Source organism: Narcine bancroftii, chromosome 2, assembly GCF_036971445.1.
Source record: "Narcine bancroftii isolate sNarBan1 chromosome 2, sNarBan1.hap1, whole genome shotgun sequence".
NCBI classification, from domain to species: domain Eukaryota; kingdom Metazoa; phylum Chordata; class Chondrichthyes; order Torpediniformes; family Narcinidae; genus Narcine; species Narcine bancroftii.
In genome coordinates this window covers 197,713,517-197,739,110 of record NC_091470.1, presented here as the reverse complement: position 1 = coordinate 197,739,110, position 25,594 = coordinate 197,713,517, and the positions used below count along the sequence as shown (strand labels likewise).

The window sequence follows — 25,594 nt, the reverse complement described above, 5'->3', positions numbered from 1 at the left end:
CTAGTACAATCACGTTCTCCCTTTTGAGTGGCAATCGGAACAGCAGGGGAAGCCAAACTGCAGCCCACAGCCAAAATGTTTGGCCACCCTGCTTTAATCACTTCTATACTTTTCAGCATCAGGTCCAGATTGTAAACTTTGCACAAAGATGCCCTATGATTCCATTTATAAGCACCTATCAGATCCTTCCCTACATGACATGGAACAAATCCCATGAATTTATTCTTATTAATCAATACAGGTGCCAGCCATCTGACTATGGAGGCCAGACAATGAGGGGATAGGCACTGCACTTGATAACTTAATCCTTGGTTCATCAGTAAAACTTCACAGGAATAACTTGATCAAGAATAACAAATTTTGCAAAAAAAATAAATTGTAATGCACTCCTCTGGCAACAACTGATATAGAATGGTGTGTCGCCCCTCTTCAAACTGCAAAATGAACAACATATTCCCTCTGCCCTTCTAATTTCAGACTTGCAATATTGAATTTTGTGTCCGAAATCAAAACAGATTAATTATACAGCACAAAATGGATCCTTCAACCAACTTGTCCATGCCAACTAGTTGTCTATCTGAGCTAGTTTTTAGCCCAAATCCCTCCAAACTTTTCCTATCTAGGTCTTTTAAAAGTTGTAATTGCAGGCATCTCTACCATTCTGACAACTCTGTCCACAATTCACTTGCCAATGTGTGAAAAATATGGTCCAAAGGTCTCTTTTAAATCTTTCCCCTCTTTAGGGTGGCATGGTTAGTGCAACACTGTTACAGAGCCAGCAATGCAGGTTGGAATCTGGCACTGTCTGTAAGGAAACTGTACGTTCTCCCCATGTCTGCATGGGCTCCTCCAGGTGCTCTGGTTTCCTCCCACCCTCCAAAATGTATGGTGTGGTGGGTGAGGGGGGGGAGAGAAGGTGAGTTAATTGGGAGTATTTGGCAGAGGCTCCTGGGCCGGAATGGACTGTTACTGTGGTTTGTTTAAATATAAACATTAAACCTATGCCTTCTAGTTTTGGTTTTCCCTATTCTGAAAAAAAAGTCAGACCATTTACCTTTATATACTCCTCATTTTATATACCTCACATGGTGTACAACTGTTGGTTACAATTAATTTCTTGCATTTTATTTGGATTTAAGGCTTTGACAAATTTAGATATCCCAAATCCCAATGTGAAAAGTGAATAATTGTATGTGGGAGTTAATAGCCTACAAATCAGAAAAATGCCACAATTTTTTCAATTTCACAAAATAATTAAACAAGACCTTTTCATATCAGAATTCTTTGGGTTTTCAGCTGAGATCCTTATTTATTTTAATTGGGAGGATTAACAATGAACGTTACTAGAAACAAATGGCATAGCATGCAATAGTTTACAATACTCAGAGCCATCAGTCTTCACTCCACCGAGGACATCTACAAAAGGCAGTGCCTCAAGGGTGCTCACTGCCCAGGTCACACCCTCTTCACATTGTTACTGAAGGTGAACACTCAGCAGCACTAAAACAGTTTCTTTCCTCCGCCATCTGATTTCTGAATGGAGAGTGAACCACAGACACTGCCTCACTTGCTATTCTTTTCCACTAATTTCTTTACTTTTCATTTAATTCAGACAGACAGCTCGGTAACAGGTCCTATCAGCCCTTGAGCCCAGGCCACCCACTTACCAATTGACCTGCAAGCCCCAGTACGTTTTGAAAGGAGGGAGGAAACCGGAGCTCCCAGAGAAAACCCGCGCAGACCCACTCATTACAGATAATGAACGCAATTTGTAGCAATATTTGCTGCTGTGGCACTGCCGCAAAACAACAAATTTTGTGGCATGATCTTGACATAAAATCATATTCTGATTATGTTTTAAGCACATTGTACAGAAAAATTTGGTTTTCAGTACCAAGACCTTTCCTTTATCCAGGATTTATCATCATTTAAAAAACAATAGCCTTTGTATAGTAGCAATAAAATGTGTACATCCAAACAAGTTCACTAAAGAACTGGAATCATTCTGTCCATCATTGTACTAATCAGATTTGAACCCTAGCCTTTTACAACCGTCAATATATTGCTCAAGCTTGAAAACAGTTTAATAACAAAGAATGCACTTCACAATTTTCACTACCTACAAAATTACTAATATGTATCTAATTTCCAATGGTATCCACGAGATTTTCTTTTTAAAGTAACCTACCAAATATGAAATTACATTCCTGAAAATTTAACTGCTCAAAATAATTAGAGTAATAAAATGGGACACATAACTGAATGAAAGGTTTGAAGAAAAATCACATTTGCCATGACATTCACAAGTAACTGCATTATGTAGATTGCTGCATTTAATAAAATACATAAACCGGACATCCTAACACAAAATACCCATTTTTAAAATACACCTCAGTTAGTGTTTCTATCCATCTTCTGTTTATTTTATTATCCAAATTAAGAGCAGTAAACTCAGCTAAGACATAGCATTTCCAAAATTATCAAATTAACCTTGAGGGGTGCGTAATGAACTAATTCAGTAAATTGGATAGCGCCAAAAACAGCTATAAATATTGCATTACACAAATGATATCTGTACATCCCTGTACAGTGCATGAAATTGTACAACTGGAATTCAATCCCACTTTCTATTCCCCCATTCTGGACAATTTCCTTCTTAACTAAATACACCTACTTTTAAAGTTTAACTTTTTTTTGCATTAACTTTTATATTTTGCTGCATTCAGTGCTAATTAGTTTTAAAACTATTAAAATTTGAAACCATATACATCCCACCAACTGAAAATATTTTGAAGATTACAAAATTGACTGCAATATTTAGAAATCATTGTTAAAAGCTATAAAATATTAAAATTTAATTATTTCAATTTCACCCTTGAATTAAAAGCTAATTGTAAGAAAAAACAGAGAACCAGTTAAAAAGGAGGAAAAACATCCAGAGGTGATCAGTGCTTGAATGGACAGTTCTCAACCAAGGCTACGAATTTATAGAATAACCATCACTAAGTGTTGGGCATTCTGCTGATCAGGATCCAATGGGAATTGTGAGGATTACTGCTAAAAAATAAAGCGTAATTAAAATTTTCCCACAACCTACTGTCTGTAAAAGTAGCAATTGTTTTTAAAACGTCCCTCAGCAATTTCTTCCCAGTTGTCACCAACTTCTGTGAAAAAAGTATTTATTGGAGTTTAAAACTTCCTACACTCTGCCATTTGAAAAAGTGACATTTGTGTTAAAATATCCATTGCAAATTTCTCATTTCTTAGTGAACATCAATGAATTCAGTCCATAAATACCCTGCAAGTTTAAAATGTCCCATACCCTGCAGTCTGTAAAACACTGACAAGGGACATTTTTTTTAAACTGTCAATTTCTTGTCAGTGGCAGTTAACACTACTGAAACCCATCCAAAAAAATATTATTTGCTGGAGTTTAAAATTTCCTCCACCCTGCCATTTGTAAAACAGTGACAATTTTTGTTTTATTTTAAATATCCATTGCAGCGGGACATCACTGAATCCTGATCAAAAATATTTTTTTTATTGCTAGTATTTAAAATGTCCCATACCCTGCTGTGTATAAAACACTGACAATGTTTTTAAAACGTCCCTGGTCAATTTCTTGGCAGTTGCAGTGAAAATATATTTATTTGCTGGAAGTTTGAAATTGCCTACATCCTGCTATTTGCAAAACAGTGACAATTTGTTTTAAAATGTCCACTGCAAATTTCTCATCAGTTGCAGTGAACATCACTGAAATCTGTCCTAAATAAAATCTATTGCTGGGGTTCAAAGTATCCTACAGCTTGCAAAAAAGTAACAATTTGGTTTTTTTTTTAAATCCCTATTGCAGTTGAATTCTGTCCAAAAGTAAAACATACATTGGTAGAGTTTGCATTAAAGATTTAAATCAAATGTAGCAGAGGGAGTGCATTTAATTCCCCTCAATACCCACAACACCAAATCTTAGTTTTAACTTTTGTTTTGCAATTCCTATGCAGAGAAAAAACTACTATTGCAATTCTTATATAGAAGGGGAAAAACCTTTCCAATTCTTTATGTAGAAAACCTGCTCTTAGCTCTAACTTTTGCAATTCTTTATGTCGAAAACCTGCTCTTAGCTCTAACTTTTGCAATTCTTTATGTCGAAAACCTGCTCTTAGCTCTAACTTTTGCAATTCTTTATGTCGAAAACCTGCTCTTAGCTCTAACTTTTGCAATTCTTTATGTCGAAAACCTGCTCTTAGCTCTAACTTTTGCAATTCTTTATGTCGAAAACCTGCTCTTAGCTCTAACTTTTGCAATTCTTTATGTCGAAAACCTGCTCTTAGCTCTAACTTTTGCAATTCTTTATGTCGAAAACCTGCTCTTAGCTCTAACTTTTGCAATTCTTTATGTCGAAAACCTGCTCTTAGCTCTAACTTTTGCAATTCTTTATGTAGAAAACCTGCTCTTAGCTCTAACTTTTGCAATTCTTTATGTAGAAAACCTGCTCTTAGCTCTAACTTTTGCAATTCTTTATATAGAAAACCTGCTCTTAGCTCTAACTTTTGCAATTCTTTATGTAGAAAACCTGCTCTTAGCTCTAACTTTTGCAATTCTTTATGTAGAAAACCTCTTAGCTCTAACTTTTGCAATTCTTTATGTAGAAAACCTGCTCTTAGCTCTAACTTTTGCAATTCTTTATGTAGAAAACCTGCTCTTAGCTCTAACTTTTGTAATTCTTTATGTAGAAAACCTGCTCTTAGCTCTAACTTTTGCAATTCTTTATGTAGAAAACCTGCTCTTAGCTCTAACTTTTGCAATTCTTTATGTAGAAAACCTGCTCTCAGCTCTAATTTTTGCAATTCTAATGCAAAAGCAAAAAAAAAACGTTTTTAAATTCTTGCAATGCCCATGTAGAGAAAAGAACTTAAATGCAATTCAAACAAATTAATTGCATCGTCCCGACACCCCCCCTATAAATAATTCGGAGCAACAAGTCCGTTTGTACAACATGCAACTGCAAAGAAGGATCGTAGAGGTTTAACTTCCAATTTTGAACTTATCACATCTATAATTGCCTTTTGAGGGGGAGGGTTGAGGAGGGTGCGGCATTTGGAAGGAAGAGGGGGAAGGAGGAGGAAGAGGGGTTGGGGGGGGGAGGAGAAGGGAGGGGGAGAGAGAGAGAGAGAGAGAGAGAGAGAGAAAAAAAATCATGAAAAAATATTCGGGGAAAAATCCTCTCTCACCTCCTCCCTCCGCTTGAAAATGGCGCCGGGCGCGCGCCAGCCAACCGTCCGAGACGCGCGAAGCGCCCGCGCGGGGCACCACGGGAGCGCGGCCGCTGCTCGAGCCGTCGCCCCGCCCCACCTCCCGCGCACTCAACTCTTCCCGCCCAGGCAGGGCTGGGAGATGGCGTCCAAATTGGCGCCAGTAGGAACAGGAGTTCTCCACACCACCCCCCCCCCACCACTCTTTTTAACTCGGATTTTCAACCCGCCCCCTCATTGATGCCTCTGCTTCAGATGTCGAACTCCTGTCTCTTTTTTTAAATTCCCCTCCCTCCACCCCATCAGGGTGCACTGCCTGAGTATCTGTGGAGGGTGAAGAGAAAGATACCTTCTTTTAAAATTTATTGTGGCGTACAGGCCATTTCTGGATTCACTTCACTGTCGTTGCAATAAAATGGTCTTTGGCCGGCTGGAAAGCGGGCAGATTGGCTATTGGCGGAAATCGCCTTGACCGCCTCGTCCCAGGAACGGGTGGCCAATTTACCCAGGGGCCCAGCGGGGGGAATAGGGAAGCTGGGGGTGGGGATGCCAATTTAAACCAGTGGGAAAAGGACAAGTTGGCATCCCCAGTCTATTGCCAAAGGTTGGCTCTCCTGGCCCTGGGGATGACATGGCTTCTTTGACCAGGGGTGCTGCACGGCCAATTGACAGGGGTGCTAGTGGCAAAAAATGTCTCTCCCTCCCCCCGCCCCAAGAGTCACCAAGTGCCTGAGATTCACCTCCACATAAACACAAGAGTCCAGTCCAAACCATCGAGCTCCAGATCTGAACCCCCCACCCCCAACATTGTCAGGACTCCTTCAGCCCCACCCGGCACCTCCTCACATCCCAGTGCTGATACCTGGCACCCCTCCAGCCAGCTCAAACCAGTCTCCAGCAGCCCTGCCGCATGCACTGGTCCCTCAGCCGCACAGCCCCCTTACTGGTCCGCCGCCATGGTCACCATCCCCGCGGGTCATCTCCTCCGCTTCTCCCTCTCCAGCGGGGCGTGATATTCCCGTCGTCTGGTGCCCTGCTCCATTCGTGCACTTGCCCAGAGTCTGCAGCCCCTCGTGGCTGCTGGTGATTAATCGGTGCCGCCATCTTAGGCACAGGCCCACAGTCACAGGATTTCAAATTAAAAAGCCCCGTCAGCTCCCTAAACGGGCCGTTCAAAGCCAGTTCAAAGTTGGAGCGCCATATCTCCGTTCCCTCCTTACCCACAGGTCCACACTAGCACCAACACTGCCTCTACAGTGGTACCGGCAGCGCCGCTATCTTTCTTAGGTGGATATTCATCCACTTCCTTTTGTTGCATCTGCTTCAAGCCGCATCTTAGATGTGGAAAAGATCTTCTGCCTCTTGATTTATGAGTGTGAAACAGGAAAGTCTGCCCCATTTCCAAAAAAGATTCCATTATTGTCACGTGACACTACATTTCTAAATGTAGTACAACATCCATGAAATTCTTTAACTTTTGTCCACCGTAAGGAAGACAGAAGTCGCTGCTTTGTCCAGCGCCCCTCACAGAAATGAGGCCCCAGCAAGGGACGAATTTTAAACCATATTGCAAAAGCATCGCATATGTTTGTGGTAACCTATGACCCTGTCCTCCTTTGGAATCACTATGCAGTGGTTGAAGCAAACAGACAATGCTGGAGAAACTCGGCAGTATACTTTGGAGAGGAAAGATATATATTTTTTAATTTATTTAGACACACAGCAGGCCATTTTGCCCACAAGTCCATGCCACCCAATTTACCTACAACCCCACCCCAGTACAGTGGGGGGGGGAACCCATGGGAAGAACTCCTTACAGACAGCACGGATTTCAAACCCCGATCACTGACCCTGTAAAGGCGCCACACTGACCGGTACACCAACCACATTGGTTTTGTGTCCTTACGTGGTCTGGCCCAGCTGAGTTTCTCCAGTGTTGCAATTTTGCTCTCAAGACTTGCCACATCTCAGATGTAGAAAAGAACTTCTACATCAGAATTTATTGATTTAGATATACTTATGAGTAAATGTCGGAAGACGCCAGGATTGAAGTAAAAAACACAATGCTGGATAAACTCAGCAGGTCAACTGAAGATACATAACCAATGTTTTGGGCTTGAGCCCTTTAGACCTTGACCTGCTGAATTTTCCAGCATTAATTCAGTTCTGACCTCTGGTGCATGGAGAGTTTGCACTGTGCAGGGGTGGGGTTCTGGTTTGGTTCCACATCCCAAGACGAGGGAATCAAGGGGTTTAATTTTCTGCGATTTGTAGTCAAAGCTGGAGGGAACGAGGGGAGAATAAAACGAGACAAGCATGATTTATGCTTGATTCTTGGCGCAAGTCAAAGGGCCTTGTTTCCGGGTTGTCTCACAATGGCCATGACTTTAGACAGGTTTTCCTTCCAAACCTCAAATTCCATTGAATGGGAACAACTCTATTTTCCTTTACTCTGCTTTTCACATCCCTTGATAACAAGTCATTTTCCTTGACAGTTGCTCAAGGGGGACTTGCTTCTTCTTGATTTCAATAGGCCCCAGAGTTTGACTCCGCTGCTGGTGGGTGATTTAGATTTTCTTTTGGATTTCAGATTTATTGTCAGAGTGCATACATCACATAGAACCCCGAGATTCTTTTTTCCTGCAGGCGAGACAGAATTGCCACTTATTGGTAGTCTAAAAGAAAAACTGTACTCAACGTACACATGTTAAAAAATAAATGTAAACAAATTGACTGTGCGATACAGAGAGGAAAATATCAATAAAGTGCACAAGAGTCCTTAAATGAGTCCCCAGTTGAGTTTGTCATTGAGGAGTCTAATGGAGGGGGAGCAGCTGTTCCTGAAGCTGAGCAGTGTGGGCTGGGTGCTGTGAATGCCATGAACACGTCGCAAAATTGGTCGTTCTGCGACAGCACAAACGCTTCTATTGACCACATTTCAAAAATATTTTTTTTTAAAGTGCAAGAAAAAGACAAAATGAGCTACTCTTCGTTCGAAAATCCGGATGCCAGTAATCCGGTTCGCCCACGAATGCAGACTTTTCGATGACTCTCGCTTGAAGTCCGGACTCCTCGAAAACTCAGTTTTTGCGTGCATGCATTGTGTAAGTGTACACAGAGTATCTGGAAAATCCAGGCCGACCCATACCCAGAGCAATCTAGATTTTAGGACTACTGTTTTTTTTGTGCAAGGAAGAATATCTAAAAATTTGTTTAAAAATGGGTCAGTATGGTTAGTGCAACGCTGGTGCAGCGCCAGCGATCTGTGTTTGAATTCGGTCCTGACTGGAAGGCCCCCACCCCCGTGTCTGCCTGGGTTTCCTCTGGGGGCTCCGGTTTCCTCCCACCCTTCAAAACGCACGGGGGGTGTTGTAGGTTAATTTGGGCAGCACAGGCTCGTGGGGCTGAAGGGCCTGTTGGCATGCTGTATGTCTAAATTTAAAAGAAATTCTGAAACTGCAGCTGTGTTGGAAAAATAAACTCGTTAGCTAAGTTTAAACAAATCAGTGTTCAAGCCTCAGTGACTGAGCAGAGATAGGTACACATTCGGCGTGCTGCGGAAGTTGAGCATAAAAAGGGGAACTTTTGTCCCCAGTGAATATCACCAATATTAATATAATTTTGTTATATACACTCAAAACCATAAAGTACCCTTTAGATATAATTATACAGTAAAACCCCTGGTATCCCGCACATATGGGGATAGATAAATGCCAGTTAAGTGAATTTTCTGGTTGTTTGAGATTTTGTGTTATGTGGATTGGTGAACTAATGGTGAGGTGTGACAATTTTAAACCCATATTTTTTACCTATTTATTTTCTGCAATCTTTTTGCCAGTTGCTTGAGGCTGCCAGTTGGTCACGTATTTGGACAACTCGAGTTTTACAGTCTGCAACTGTTTAAAATGTGCCCAGGGTCCACATTTATAATATTGTTCTGGTCACCTCATTACAGGAAGGATGTGGAAGCTATGGAGAGGGTGTGGAGGAGATTTACCAGGTTGCTGACGAGATCAGAAAACGTGCCTCCTGACAAGAGGTTTAGCAGATCTAGAGCTTGTCTCTTTGGATCGAAGGGTGAGAGATGACTTTATAGAGGTTTTCAAGGCCATGAAGGTGGACAGACAGCTCCTTTTTCCTGGGGCAAGAGCAGCAAACACCAGAGGAGACGTCAGGGGTAAAGTTTTTTTTTTTACACAGTCTGGAATGTGTTGACAGGAGTGGTGGTGGAGGCTGGAACATTAGGGACATTTAAAAGACTCTTAGACGGGCACATGGATGCAAGAAAACTAGAGGGTTATGGGTGTGAGGTTGGGAAAGGTTAGATCTGCAGCGGGCAACCTTTTACCATGCTTGGGCCAGATGGTGTGTCTGTGGTTGAACGGCGGGGAGCACTGATGCAACCATAAATGAAATCTCTGCTTGAAGAATGTAATGTACAACATAACAATAAATTATCCAAAAACAATCCACAGATAAAGTTCAAGCAACGAGATCAACCGTATTCCTTCCAAAATAAAAACGATGGTGCATTTCAGGTCAGGGAAAGCATCTTCAAACCTGGAAATGCACCAAAAGTCACAGATTTGTCATTAAAATGACACAATACATAAAAGGAGAAAAATGAGTCACAATGAAAAAATAACAAACCCAAAACAGACAGCAGCTCGATCAGCGGGGAACCCAATCAGTGGGACTCATTTTAGGACACTTACTTTTACACTACTGATTTTTTTTCCCATCTCTGTATCTATCTCAGATGCACTGGAGGGCTTTCTTCATGATGCCATTGGTGTGTTAGGTCCAGGAAAGATTCTCCGAAATAGTGCCTCTCATGAAGTGAAATGTGCTCACCCTCTCCACCTCTGGTTTTCCCTTTCTGAAGTCAACAATCAGCTCCTTGGTTTTGGTTACATTTTTGAGTGCGAGGTTGTGGTTGGTGTGCCATTCACTTTCATTTTTGATTAGAATGGTGAAGTACCAAAATGCAATCTTTTCCAGTCAAGGCGATCCACAGGGAGGTGTTCCTGAACAATATCGGAAGCATTTTTCCCTTAGAACATTACAGCACAGCCCTTGGCCCTTCTAGTCTTTACCTGTCCATTTTTCCTGCCTAGTCCCACTGACCTGCATACAATCCATAGCCCTCCCAATTTGTACCTGTCCAAATTATTTTTAAATGTTAAAATTGAGCCTGCATTCAGCTCGTTCCACACACCCACCGCTCTCTGTGTGAAGACGTTCCCTCTAAACTTTTCCACTTTCACCCTTAACTCATGCCCTCTGGTTTGTAACTCACTGTCCTTCAGTTGGAAGAAAGTCTACCTAAATTTTCTTTGTCTGTCCCCTAATAATTTTAAATACCTCAATCAAATCTCCCCTCATTCTTCTACACTCCAGGAAAAAAAGTCCTAACCTGTTGTACCTTTCCCTGAAACTCAGTTTCTGAAGTCTGGGGAACCTCCTAGTAAATCTTCTCTGCCTTCTTTCAATCTTATTGATATCTTTCCTGTAGTTAGGTGACCAAAACTGCACTAAATACTCCAAATTTGGCCTCACCAATGTCTTGTACAGTTTTACCAAGACATCCCATCTCCTATACTCAATATCCAAGATTAAACTACACACTACATAAAATAGTATTAAAAGCTTGGGAGCATTGTTCTGAACAAATAACTTATTCTGGGAGTCTAATGTTAGACATGTGGATATTGTGATGTCTAACATCCAGAGCAACCATTCTCAAAGGAGGTGGGGGGGGGGGGAGCGAGAGCCCTTCTCCCACCCCTTGGGGGGGGACACACAGGACATTTAAGTATAAGCCTCCTTTTCTTTTCACTTTGCACCCTATTTAAACTACTTAGTTTATATGGTTTTCTTTTTAGCAGTCGGTAGAAGTACGGAAGAAACCAAAACTTGGCTTCTTCACAGGGAAGGGGGCTCATAAAACTTTGTGCAAGAGTTTGGGGAGAGAAATAGCTGAAAAAAGGCTGGTCCACGGCATGGTTAGCCAGGTGCTATGGCAGTGCCAGCGGGTTTGAATTCAATGCTGTCTGCAAGGAGTTTGTACATTCTCCCCGTGTCTGCGTGGGTTTCATCTGGGAACCCTGATTTCCTCCCACCCTTCTAAAGTGTACCATTGGTCTATTGGGGTGGGCATGTTACTGGGCTGTATGTCCAAATCTTTTTTTTAAATTGAATCTGGTAGTAGGGCTCTTATTTCTAACCTTGAGGAAGGGCTCAGGCCCAAAACATTGCCTATACATCTTTACCTCCTATGGACTCTGCGAGACCAGCTGAGCTCCTCCTGCATTTCCATGTTTTTACTACAATCGCAGCATCTGCGGACCTTCATTTCTTCCTCTTTCCCCTCTTACCACCGCCCCCCCCCCCAAACTGCACTTGACGTACTGAGCATCAGACAAGATCACAAGAAAATGAAACAGAAGTAGGCCGTTAGGCCCATCTAGTCTACTCCACAACCCCACCGTGAATTAAACCGCTCTCACATCTAGTTCCAAATTCCAGCCTTTTCCCCCTATCCCTTGGTTCCCTGACTAATTAGATATCTATCGATCTCCCTCAAACTCCCCCAACGATCTCTGCAGCTGTATTCCACAAACCCTCGACCCTCTGGCTAAAGAAATTTCTAATCTGTTTTAAATGGGTACCTTCTCATTCTAAGACTGTGCCCCTTTGTCCTCGATTCACCCACCAAGGGGAAACGTTCCATTAACGTCAACTCTGCCCAGTCCTTTCAGCATTCAAAATGTTTCAATGAGGTCCCCTCTCATTCTTCTATACTCCAATTAATACAGTCCGGGAGCCTCTTCCTACTTCGGTCTCAACAAAGGCTCTCGACCCCAAAGCGTCGGCCACTGTTCACCTCAAATCTCCCCACAGATTCTGTCCAACCCGCCGGGTTCCTCCAGCGTCTCGCGGCCGCTGAGTTTCTCAGCCTTTCTCTCTTTTCGCATTTCATCCAAGTGGACCAGTCACTTGCTCGACCTTTGAAATTCTCACTCGCATCCTATCAATTAATAAATTTATTGTTTCAAATGACATTACGGGTTGGCAACAATAGACAGGTCCAATCTCTCTGGTAGGAAGTAGTCCAACAATCTCACCATGTGTGCATATATATATATATATATATATATATATATATTTATATGATATATATATATATATATATTTATATGATATATATATGTATATATTTAAATATAAAAAAAATATAAAATTGGCACCAATGACAATTTATTTTCTTCATATATTGTGTCATTCACACTCAACGATTCCCTGGACCACTGTTGGAAATAATTATTTTTCAACTCTTTGACTGGTATGACACAGTACTAGCTGATAACACCAGGGTGCTGCACAATGTTCAGCAGTGAGTGGTATCCAAGCACAGAAAGGCATCAAGATCATTAAAAAAAAACATTGATTACTTATTTTTCCCCGTTTAAATTACTCCACGCTTCTCTCGAGAGGCTTTGGTACAAAATAGGTGTGATGAGCCAGTACTCGTCCCACCTGCCTCTGGACGGCCAACTTTAAACTGGTGCCATCCACTTTGAGGTGGCAGCATGAGCAAGCAAAATAGAACGAATGGTGGGACAGAGCTTTGGGGTGGGGTGGGGGGCTTCAGTTGTATCCTGACATCTGTCCAGCAAATCAGGGCTTCAGCAACACAGCCAGTCCTTCAGCAATAGGGGCAGCACCTGCCGAACTGACCTAGAACAAAGAGGCAAGAAAGAGAGAACAAAAACACCACAGTTCACCCAGATATCTGGAGTTTAACACATTGTGACAATTGTCATGAGGCTGATTATGGCACTGACTCTGCTCTCAAGGAGGCAGGAAAGCTCAAGAAACCCCACCCTTCCTCATGTTGTCCTCTGCAACCAAAGATCCCACTGCATTCTAATTGAGAGGTGCCAAGCCCACTAGCATGTTCGTTACGCACGCTGCCTTGCTCTGGGTAAAATCCACGCATAGGAAATGATTCTGTCCATGGTCAATGCATAAGAATTACATGATCTGTGCACCTATGGACAGACGCTCCTCGTGGTATTTTCAACGCTTCTGCTGCCCGTGCCCAACCGGTGGAAATTTATGATACCACAACAGGGGATCATCTCTCAAGCTGGTGTACGACAACCGCCACGACAGGCACGTGCAGAAGACAATTTGGTAACAACAGAGGTGGTGGCTGGCATGGCTTTGGTAATAAAGGCGGGATTTCACAACTGAACAAGGGCTCCTATTGGCAGGGGTGGGGGGGGTGGGGGAATGTGTGGGGGGGAGAACTCAGGTAGGAACCAATGAACAAGGTGTGACAAAGGTATAACCCCAATAGGGAGGCCTCTGTAAGTGTGTAACACTGCACAAGGATCCAATTATGTAACAGACAACAGACGCAGAACCACATCTCATACAGTGATTATCACTCTCAGAGTCAACGACTCTTGTAATTCTGCCTTTCAACAGGATGCATGAGGCCAAAAGGGAAGACCCGAATGATATGCAGTTTGGATTAAATGATCCAGGAAATCAACTTCACAGAAAGTATGCAGACAGAGCGACAAATAGCCACACTCTATGTAAGCCCACGGGAGGACACTCTATGTGCCTCGCTGTTTTTGCACGCCTTTTCTGTGCCGCTGGGAGGTCTCAGGCTGCCGTGGAAGCAAGGGTGTCCTTGGAGGGATGTAGCCCTGCACTTTCGCCAGTAAAGGCTCACTCGACACCACAACGATGGCAGCCCGCTGTCCCATCCTGCCAGCGGAGGATGTCGGTCGATCTGGTCGCCAGCCAGAGCGACTTCACGGCCTTGCAACAGCTCAAATTTTGTCCTGACCAGCAAACTACACAATGATATACAGTATATACATGTACACAACAGGCAGGCACAAGGCCTGAACCCAACACATCCAGTGGCCAGGGCACCTTCACCAATGGACCATGTTCCAAACCAAGCGGTAGGAAGCACTTCTGCTCCCCACGCACCAGCCACCTTTAACAGCGCTATTTTTTCTCCCCAACTAATGATCTATACAGTCGACTATAAAATACTGATTAGGAATGCTATTATACAACGTCCTCTAACAAAGTGCTTCATGTATCCCAAGGCTTGGAATATTATGGGCGGTTGTCTTTCTCTCTCTTCACATTCCAGGTGGGTGGCCAACGGAGGCAAAAGGTGAAGTGAAACCGATCTCGGAGGCGGACAGCGAGGCTGCAACATCAGGCCCTGACGGAGGTACGGTCTGAGGAGGGCTGCTGTTCACACTTTCCAGGCTGAAAGAACAACACAAAGTCTGTGAGGGGACGTGCGGCATGTGGCTCTGCTCCTCGCAGGCACTGGGTGGGGGGGGGGGGGGGGGCAACTTGCCTGCAGTGCACCTTTAAGCATGGCATGCAGTCCCCAGGGAGCCTTCACAGGAGAGGCAAAATAGCTGCTGTTATGGACCTGTGGCATGCGGAGACACAGCGCTCTCCCGTGGGGGTCCAACTGCCTAGTCCTACTGTCGAGGGCTCTGTACAAGCTTTACACGGCCTGTTAAAGGAGCCGATGGTTTATTTTCAAATCCTGCGACCATGATGGCGGCACCTGTGGTCGGCATGGCCTCGAGGGGTTGCAGTCTGTGGGAAAGTAGAGGACTGGCGCAGGGTACCAGATATCGGGAAGACCACCCCCCCTTGTTTGAGAAGGAGAAGCAGAGGAGACGACCCACGGGATGGTGACCACAGCGTGGACCAGCGAGGGGGTCTGAGGCTGAAAAACACACAGGGCGTTGGTGACTGGCATCAAAAAGGACTCACACCGGGCTGTGAGACTGGCTGAAGGGGTACCACGGGATGAGAGAAGGAGCCGAGGGCCCTGGAGGCTTCCTTATTGTGCCAGAGGTGTGCAGCTGGAGCTCAGATTGCTCAAGGTTTGGACTGGAGTCTGTGTGGCTGTGGGATCGTGGAGTGAAAACCACGGACAATCAGCGACCCTGAAGGGGACTCTTTCTTTGGCTATAAGGAGTGCTCAGCAATTTCTGCTGATAACAAATCTTTATCTACCTTATGGTAGACTAAAGGAAATTTTGTGTAATATCACATTTTCTGTTTAATTACATGGCAATAAAATTATCTTGACATAGCAAAATGTGCAGTAGGATGGAATAGAAGCTGTTCTGCCCAAGACCACAAGGAACTGCTGAGGGTTGTAAACACGACTCAGACCATCTCCCCTTCCCCCCCCACCATCGACTCCATCTACACTTCCCGCTGCCTTTGGAAAGCAGATTGCAGCACGAATAAAAGCTCTCATGACAGGAGGGAGGAAAAACGCTTTTATTAGCTTATAACTAAGGGTAGGGTCTCACATTGTTCTTCAGTAGGTTTCTGGGTTTGGGCAGGAAACCAGGCTTTCTGTGAGCAGATGGGGGCAGAGCCAGCCATCAGCACACCACACTACCAGTTCACTGCACAAGTGAAATATGAAGAGGCTCATCCCACACCTGCCGCACTCTCTCCATGCTCCCCCCACCCCAGTTAGGAAAAAGAATCACGTGCCCCTCAATTCGAGGGCAGTTTCTTTCATGTGATCAACAGGCTCCTGAATGATCCTCTCACTTGTAAAAATAACGTCACCTTTGCCCTGCACTAGCTGATCTCTTTCTCTCTCTCTCTCTCTGTAAGTATGCACTTGTTCACTGGGTCCTACATACGGAATGTTCACCTGGACTGGTTGCAAACAAACTTTCTCACTGCACCTTGGTACATATGACAATAAAATTAATTTGGTCCCAATGTTTAAGCAAAACTAAGAACACAAAGCTGGAGAAACTCAGCAGGTCAAACAGTGTCCTTTAGAGGCAAAGATAAAGAAAGATGACCAACTTTTCGGACTGGAGTCATTCATCAGGGATATTGATGGCATTCATCAAGGTTTATATATCAAGCATTGGCCGTAGCCAGGAAATATATTGCAGTTACTTGGAAGTCTTATTCTCTTTTGGAAATTGCCTGTTGGAATACTGAAATGCATAGCTGTGTCCCCTTGCAGTAAAATCACTTAAAATTTAAGGAATAAGTATAACACGTTTTTGCAGATAGGGGAACCTTACTGACAAAGGGGAAGTTCAATACTTAATAAATAAGGTATTTATTCTATTCACTTTACTTCCTTTTATTGAGGTCTGGACAAAAATAATTGGGGCCCCTCTTTTTTGTTTTTTTTTTAATTTTTTTTATTTTTCACTATAAACCATATTGATCAAGATACATACATTTTCCTTCTTGAATATATACAGTGTCGTTTTCTCCCCCCCCCCTTCCCTCCTCCCCTCCCTCCCTCCCCTCCCATTTACTTAAAGTTCAAAAAATAAGATACATTAAACCCTTCAAATAATGTTGTCACTCAATAAAAATAAACAAGAAATTCCACTGAGTCAGTTCTTTTCATTCTCTTCTCCTTCTGTCATTTTAGGTGATAGAAGTCCCCGGTAGGTTTTCTCTATTATGTTTCATGTATGGCTCCCATATTTGTTCAAATATTGTAACGTTATTTCTTAAATTATAGGTTATTTTTTCTAATGGAATACATTTATTCATTTCTATATACCATTGTTGTATTCTCAAGTAATCTTCTAATTTCCAGGTTGACATAATACATTTTTTTGCTACAGCTAGGGCTATCCTAACAAATCTTTTTTGTGCTCCATCCAAATCAAGTCCAAATTCTTTGTTTTTTATGTTACTTAGGAGGAAGATCTCTGGGTTTTTTGGTATATTGCTTTTTGTGATTTTATTTAATATCTGGTTTAGATCTTCCCAAAATTTTTTCACTTTCTCACATGTCCAAATTGCATGAACTGTTGTTCCCATTTCCTTTTTACAACGAAAACATCTGTCAGATACTGTTGGGTCCCATTTATTTAACTTTTGAGGTGTAATTTATAGCCTGTGTATCCAGTTATATTGTATCTTACGTAACCTTGTATTTATTGTATTTCTCATAGTTCCTGAGCATAACTTCTCCCATGTTTCCTTCTTTATCTTTATGTTTAGATCTTGTTCCCATTTTTGTTTAGTTTTACCATTTGTTTCCTCATCCTCCTTTTCTTGAAGTTTAATATACATATTTTTAATAAATTTTTTGATTATCATTGTGTCTGTAATCACATATTCAAAATTACTTCCCTCTGGTAACCTCAGACTGCTTCCCAATTTGTCCTTCAAGTAGGATTTCAGTTGGTAGTATGCCAACACTGTATCGTGAGTTATATTATATTTATCCTTCATTTGTTCAAAGGATAATAATTTATTTCCCGAAAAGCAAGGCCCCTCTTTTTTGTTGAATTGGATTCCAGATCTCAACAACTCCTCTTTTCCTTTTCCCTTCTCTCTTTTTTTCCTGTCCTTTCTTCCCTTTTCTTCATGTATTTAGGGTTTGTTGGTGAAGGGGGGAGTAGGAACATGCATCAATGATTAATTCACATTTAATTATTTATCTGTGAAATTAATTTTGGTACTGTTTGTTGACAAAATCACAATTAAATATTAACAAGAAGGAATATATAGGTTTCTGCAAGGGGCAGAAAGAATTTCACATATGTTACATTTTAAATGCAGTATTACATGTCAATAATGCAGCCTTTACCTGTAGATCGGCTATTAAAGTTAACTAACAGCACTTGATAGCCTGCATAAACCTGAGATTGTCTGATTTCGGAAGCTAAGCAGGCTTAAGCCTGGTCAGTACTGGGAGGGGGACCGACTAGGAACCTCAGGTGAGGGGTGCTGGACAAAGTGGCGACTCTCTGTCTGCCTGGTGGTGGACAAAAGTTAAAGAATTTCATGTATGTAACATTCTAAATGTAGTATGACGTGACAATAATGGAACCTTTACCGTTGCTACTTAAAGTACACTGTTTGACATGCTGAGTTTTCCAGTGTTGTGTTTTTACTTCAACCATGGTGTCTGCAGACTTTTGTGTTTCACTGAAGTTCAAACAATTAGTTTTCAGGAGGGGTTGATAGCTTTATGCGAGTCCATAAAAATCACTATAGAAGGTTTAGAAGAATCAAGGTTATAAAATACAAGATCCTGAAGGGATGGAGGTTTAGATGTTTCCATGAGATTGGGGGTGGGGGGGGGGTGGAGTTTCAGATTGGGGGTTATTTAAAATCAAACTTCTACAACAGAGAGTGGGAAGTCTCCTGAGGTCACTGGCTGAAGGGGCTGTAGATGACAGTCTATTGAGGATATTTCTAAGATCAGAGAACTGAGAGCAATTGGAACTGGATTAAAAAAAAAGGCAGGGACAGATCAGTCATGATCATATTTGAATGGTGGGACATTGACATTCTCATGCTTAAGAAACATAAAAAACAGGAGCAAGCCATTTGGCCCGTTGAACCTGCTCCACCATTCAATGTGATCATGGCTGATCTGATGATCAGCTTATCTCCACCTACCTGCCTTTTCCCCTTAATTCCCCTACTGTGTAAAAATCTATCCAGCCTTGTCTTAAATCTATTTACTGAGGTCGCATCCACTGCTTCAACGGGCAGCGAATTCCACAGATTCACCGCCCTCTGGGAAAAGTAGTTCCTCCTCATCTCTGTCCTAAATCCTCTCCCCTGGATCGTGAGGTTATGTCCCCTAGTTCTGGTCTCCTCCACCAATGGAAACAACTTTATCGATGCCTTTTCATAATTTTGTATGTTTCTATAAGATCCCCTCTCATTCTTCTAAATTCCAAATATACTAGTAAGCAGCCAAGCAGAAAATTCAAGTTTGTTTTTTTTTTAAAAAAGGCGAGTTGATATCTAGCTAAGGAAAGGATGGTGGGTACTTGAGACTGTCATCTGCACACTCTTCTACAAACCTGCAGTAGAAATATCCTGTCCATTTCTTCAAAGTACTGGAACTCCCAAAATAACTACCGTATATGTCCCCAGAATTTCCACCTGAAACAGTGCTTTTGAGCGATATCCTTTGTATAAAACAAACACCCCACCAAAAAAAAATTGGCACATACCACTGACCTGGGTGTGTTAAATATGTTAATGATAAATTACCATGTAAAATGTTTCAATTTTATTTGGATATTTTAAAATAAACCATCGTTGGCTCCTGTAACAGGCCGTTTAAATCCTGTACGGAGCCGACACCAGTCGGACCTTGTGGAGGAGCGCTGATAAACCAACAAGGGATGTACAAGAATGTGTCGGAGCTGGCGGGAAGATGGCGGCGGGCGGTGTTTGGACATTGTTGTCAAGGGTCAGATTTCAGACAACCCTGCTTTTAAGGTGAAATTTTGAAGTTTCAAGGATATTCCAATATAACGGCATATACATAAGCTGCAGAATCACCTTCAGATGGGGCCAAAACATTCCAAGGTATAGTAAAACCCCTGGCATTGGAATTCAAGTATCGGCAGCCTCAAGCAACCGGCAAAAAAAATTGAGGAAAATAAATTATTAAAATTAAAATAAATAAGAATAAAATAGGTAAAAAATATGCACGTTTTGGGGCAACTCTCTTAAAGTGTCTCCTTATCCCTGCTGAGTAAGAGTCACCCCAGTCAGAGGCTTTATCTGTAAACCTGGGGCGGGGGGGGGGGCAGAGGTTTAATTATCTATGTTATTTTTCGTCTTTCCAGTGGCTCCATGGAGGGGGAGGAACCTGCAGATGCAGCGATGGTTAAATGTTCACAAAGAATGTAACTGAAAATAAAGTAAAATGCTTTGTTTTTTTATTCATGCAAATGGAGTTTGTTCAGTGTTAGTATTTTGTCTTTTAAACTGTTTATTCTTAATACAGTTAAGCATTGTGAGAGCAAGTCTCAAGCAAACAGAAAATACACTTATCCAGCATCTACCAATCCCCATAGGTGTCAGACACCAGAGGTTTTACAGCATCTCTACTGCCTTCACAAAGACAATAAAACGTGATCTTCCTGAATAAAATAAAATTGCGAACCTGTGCGAGAGTGAGGGCCTTAACAAGGGAGTCTCAGCATTGCCCAGTCCAGGGACGCCACTGACAAATAACTTCTTTGGAGGGGAATCCACTTCCATGTCGCCTGTAGGGAGCAGCAGAGGCCAGGGATGGGACAAAATGAGAGCGCGAATCAAAATCTTAGGATTCTGCAATCATCATATTAAAAGAATCTCTCACTCCTTCACTCAAACAACATTGCAAACATTAACCATTTACAAGCATATATCATAGGAGAAGTACAAGAACATTGCCTTCGTATCCTGGACTGGCCACAGTACTAAATTATAATGAAAACTTGCATTACCTCCATTACAGCCAAGAGCAGGTCAATGATAATCCCAAATTTTAAGATCTCTGATGCTTTTATTTTTTAAAAAATGTTGACACATAGCACAGTAACAGGCCCTTCTGGCTCGTGCTGCCCATATACCCCAATTAACCTGCAATCCTTGCTGGATTTTGGAGGGTGGGAGGAAACTGGAGCACCGGGAGAAAACCCACGCAGACATGGAGAGAACGTACAAACTCCTTATGCACAATGCTGGATACGAACCCATGCTGCTGGCTTTGCGCTAATTGCTTCGCTAACCGTGCCACCCAAGAGGGAGGCTAAGTTGATGAGGGAGAAAGATATAAAAGGTTCAATAGGCCGACACGGTTGGCGTAGCGGTTAGCGCCAGACCTTTACAGCGCCAGCGATTGGGATCGGGGTTCAAATCCCGTGCTGTCTGTAAGGAGTTTGAACATCTTCCCCATGTCTGTGTGGGTTCCCCCCCCCAGGGGCTCCGGTTTCCTCCCACTGTTTGAAACGTACTGGGGGGGGGGGTATTGTAGGTTAATGGGCGTAAATTGGGCAGCACGTACTCGTGGGCCGAAATGGTTTGTTACTGTGCAGTGTGTCTACATTTAATTTTTTTTAAAAAAAAGTTGATGAGGCAAAAAGATTCAATGGGTGGGGCGTGTATGGAATGGCGTACAATTGCCAATGATCCAAATGCTCTAATTCTTTGCGGTACCTTGTTAACCATGCTGCCCATCCCACTGAATTATTCAAACTCCTTGGGACAGAACACAATCACGGTAACAAACAACACAAGGGTACGTTTCCTATTAAGGACATGGGAGGGAGAAAGTTTGTCTAGTGTGGCTAGCGTTTAATTCTCTCAGCGTATCTCCTGTGCCTCTTGTACACTGACCACCGTACTTAATTTTGTGTGTGCACGATAATCTTTTTATGAAGTTCATCGCCTGGATTACATTAACACACTTTAAAAGTTGATAATGTATGCAACTGAAGGAGAATACAGCTCACATAAGCCGTAGTGCAGAGTTAAAGGAATATGGGAGATTTGGAATTTAGGATTTGGATACACAAATTTCAAATAGTTCACATCCAGCCAGATAAATAGCACGTTAGCCTTTACTGTAAGAGACAGGGCTTTAATTTTTCATTTTGATTTTTAAATTTAGAGACGCAGCACCGTAACAGGCCCTTTCGGCCCACGCCGTTCAAACACACCTTTCAACCCTGGTATGTTTTTGGAGGGTGGGATGAAAACGGAGCACCTGAAGGAAACCCACACTGACATGGGGAGAAGGTACAAACTCCTTACAGACAGTGCGGGTTTCAAACACGCTGTAATTGCACCAATCGCTGCACTAACAGTGCCATCCTTTGGTGAGACTACTCTCCAAGAACGTCTACTGTTTTGCTCCCCACGGAAGGGGAATCTTCCCTTGGAGGGGTTGAAATTAAAGCCACTTTCAGGAGGCCAGAATACTGACTGTAAAGCTGCCTATTCTACCCCAATGCAGCTGTCGGGTGGCCATCTGAAAATGAAGAACCCAGCCAGGAGGAGCGCTTACCTAACCCTCCTCCTGTAGGTATATTCTCCGGCTCAGAGAATCCCCTGTTGCACCTGAAAGCAGCAGTGGGACTTCAGCCACAGTCCAGAGGAGCCTGCATTTGCTCAAACGTGGCTCTCCTTCAGCCGGCACGTTCAGGTGACAGAAAGGCATCTTCTCTTCGACCACCTGAACGTCCCAGCTGCACTCCCCCCAGCCGCGTCTGCCGGCGCATTATCTGTGTCCGTGCACCTGAAAGCGGCTTAAGGTTGAGCTTCGAGAGGAAGGGGTTTGTGCTGTGAAATTAGATTTAGCTAAGGTGCCTTTAGCACTCAATCAAAATTCATCAATGAATTTACACAAAAATGCTGGAGAAATTCAGCAAGTCACACAACGTTCTTCAAGTAGAAACATAACCAATGCTTTGGGCCTGAGGCCTTCATGAGCAAATAACAGGCAGGCACCTAATTAAAATACTGGGGGAAGGAGTACAGACCCTGCGTCCAGTCTCTCCAATGTACCGGAGATCGCAACGGGAGCACTGGATGCAGTAGATGACTCCCACAGGTTCAGAGGTGGCATGTTGCTTCACTTGGAAGGGCTATTTGGGGCCCTGAATGGTGGCAGGAGCGGAGGTGTGGCGGTCACAGGAGTAAGTACCAAGTGGGCAATTGGTGGGATGGGAGGAGTGGACGAGGGAGGGAGTGGTCCCTGCGGAAGGCGGAGAGGGGAAGATGGCTCTGGTGTTGGGATCATGTAGGTGGCAGAAATTGTGGAGGATGATATCTTGCATCAATGAAATATCTCAAGGAGCTGAATGGCTCCTATTTCAGATGACAGCTCCACACGAGAAGGGTAAATGAACGCTACTAGCGAAAATACAAATCCCATTTAGCATCGAAAGTGCAAGCACTCAAACTAAAGCTGTAGCCGAAGTCAGGATTTAAAGCAAATCCAACAACGAAGGAACATTTTGAGAGAGAGCATTACTGAAGAGCTCTTACCTTTTCTCTTCAGAGGTCCCAAGGCACTGGGTCTTATCGCAACACTTGGGCTGACACATCTCCTGCTAGAAGGAGAAATCAGGTTGAGACCTTGAAGAAGCATCTCTCCGTTGACCACACAAGAGGTTGGAAGGAAAAAAAGTAAAGCACAAAAGTCTGCAGACCCTGTGGTTAAAGTAACATGATGCTGGAGAAACTCAGCAGGTCAAACAGCATCCTTTACGCAACAGAGATAAAGATACATCACCAAAGTTTCGGGCTTCATCAAGATATGTTTGTGGGCTTTGCGGAGCAATCGATGCTGCAAGCCTACACATGCAACTCTTCCTCCGCTAAATTGACAACTGTATCAGGGTCGCCTCATGCACCCGTGATGAGCTTGTCAACTTCATTCACTTTGCTGCCAACTTCCACCCCGATCTCAAATTCATCTCAGGCGACAGTCTCCCCTTTCTCAATCTCTGTCAAGCTTTTCATAGACATATTTTACAATGCTCACAGCTACACTTCTTCACACCCAGTCCCCTCCAAGGATTTCTATTCCTTTCTTAAAGGGACGCCTTGATGATGGGCTCAAGCCCGAAATGTCGGTGATGTATCTTTATCTTTGCTACATAAAGGATACTGTTTGACGAGCTGAGTTTCTCCAGCATTGCTTTTACACAAAAGATGTTGATAGACAAAAACCTGTTAACTCTGGACAACAAAGATATTGCTTCCTGAACATATTTGGGTTTATGTTATGGATTTTGGGCTAATGATCACAGAACCCACTTTAAAATCTTCCTATCGCATACCATTTTTTAAATATATAACCCATTTTTTGTGATTTTCCATCATATTTTAAGTCTACTAGTATATTGCCCACAAAGCAAACTGTTTTTGGCCAGTCCAAGCAGACCTGGGCATGCACACAGTGCAGGTGCTATGCAAATGTTGTCTTAGGTCTGGGCATACTTAGTCAGGATAGATGCAGACAGGTTGTAAAAGCAGCTCACATATACAGATGCTGTGTATTACACTGATATAAACTGAACACGGCGATGCGCATGTTCTTCAGGTAATAGCATTTATTGTTTTCAGGAAGATTCAATACAGTAGAAATGCTGTATTTTGGTGCAGTCAGTGATGAACATGAAGGTTTCACCGGGTCATGGCGATCGTGGAAAAGCAGCGTCGGGACAACTGGAATCCATCGACGCCGGCCGACTATTGTTGGACACTGACACGAGGGGCATCAGATGCTGAGTTCAAACAAATATCAGTGGCAAAACATTTTTACATCAATTGAATTAATGCAATGTGTCAATATGATAAATTAAAGTTAATTTAATGTCTCTCCTGCTATCTACATGATAACAGCAAATCTGAAATTATCTTTGTGTTCAGCTTGAAGAATCCCCAATTTTTTTCAGGAAGCAAACCTTTTGGGAAAAAAATTATTTTCCAGTACAGTCTAATCATTGAGGGGTTTAAATTTAAATTTTATTTTCAACACGGTAGAAGCCGATTCTGGCCATTTAAACCCGTGCCACCCAATTACACCCAAATAAATCAATGCTTTGAAAGGGTAGTAGGAAACCGGAGGATCTGGGTAAAACCCACGCAGCACGGGGAGAACGTACAAACTCCTCACAGACAGCGCTGGATTTGAACCTGGGTCATTGGCACACTAACCATACCGCCCACGGATGTGGGGGGCACGGATGATGTTCATGTGAACAAATTCTGATTCATTTATAGGCCTCTAAATTTTCACATTCAGATGACCCCTGGTTATAGAATGCACCTGCCTTTGGCGACATGGAGTCTCATACAAAACAGACAAGAATTATTTCTGCAAAAGAAAATATTTAATGAGGTCTGTTATTTTGCACAGGACATGTCAAACTTTCCCCGTTCTCTGGCCCAGCAAGTGTTGCGATATTTCCACAGCTGCGTGGAAATAAAGAGTTTCCATTAACCACCTCCCCCACCCTCCATGTCTCCTTTCCCTCAGCTCTGCATTCACAGAACTAATCCCCACCCCCCCCACCCCCATCAATCCTCACCTTCACTCTCTCCTGGCCTCTTCTTTATATCCAATGATCACCTTTTATCCATTGATCTGTACTCTCTCCCCACCCCACCATTTCTTTTATTCAGACGTTGTCTGCTTCTTCCCATACCGTCCCAAATGTCAGTAATATATCTTTCCCTCCTATCGAAGCTACAAAACTGGCAGAGTTCCTCCAGTAGTTTTAACTAAAATCACAGCATCTGCAGACTTTCCTGTTTCACTCCCCACAGAATCAAAAGTGCGACAGTATTATCCCCGAGAACATTACAGCACAGAAACAGGCCCCTCTAGCCTGTGCCCGTCCATTTTTCGGCCTCGTCCCACCGACCTGCATTCAGCCCATGGCCCTGGACCTGTCCAAATTATTCTTAAATGTTAAAATTGAGCCTGCATTCACCACTTCAGCTGGCAACTTGTTCCATAC

General features: G+C 43.0%; 1 protein-coding gene across 5 annotated transcripts in view; it reads right to left on the bottom strand.

The window, feature by feature from the left end:
* Nucleotides 1-7,691: 7,691 nt before the first annotated feature.
* The window catches only part of LOC138754937 (P2R1A-PPP2R2A-interacting phosphatase regulator 1-like), a 63,738-nt gene continuing 45,835 nt past the window's right edge, over nt 7,692-25,594 (bottom strand). For 3 of the 5 annotated variants that reach the window (XM_069919973.1, XM_069919974.1, XM_069919971.1), the window contains 3 exons: nt 23,112-23,176; nt 20,242-20,344; nt 12,496-14,558 (listed from right to left, as the gene is read on the bottom strand). In XM_069919973.1, the coding sequence (XP_069776074.1) occupies nt 14,426-14,558; nt 20,242-20,344; nt 23,112-23,176 (301 nt within the window). In that variant the 3' untranslated portion in view covers nt 12,496-14,425. Of the gene's footprint in view, nt 7,893-12,495; nt 14,559-20,241; nt 20,345-23,111; nt 23,177-25,594 lie in introns of those variants that run through there. The other 2 variants (XM_069919975.1, XM_069919972.1) reach the window with 2 other exon arrangements.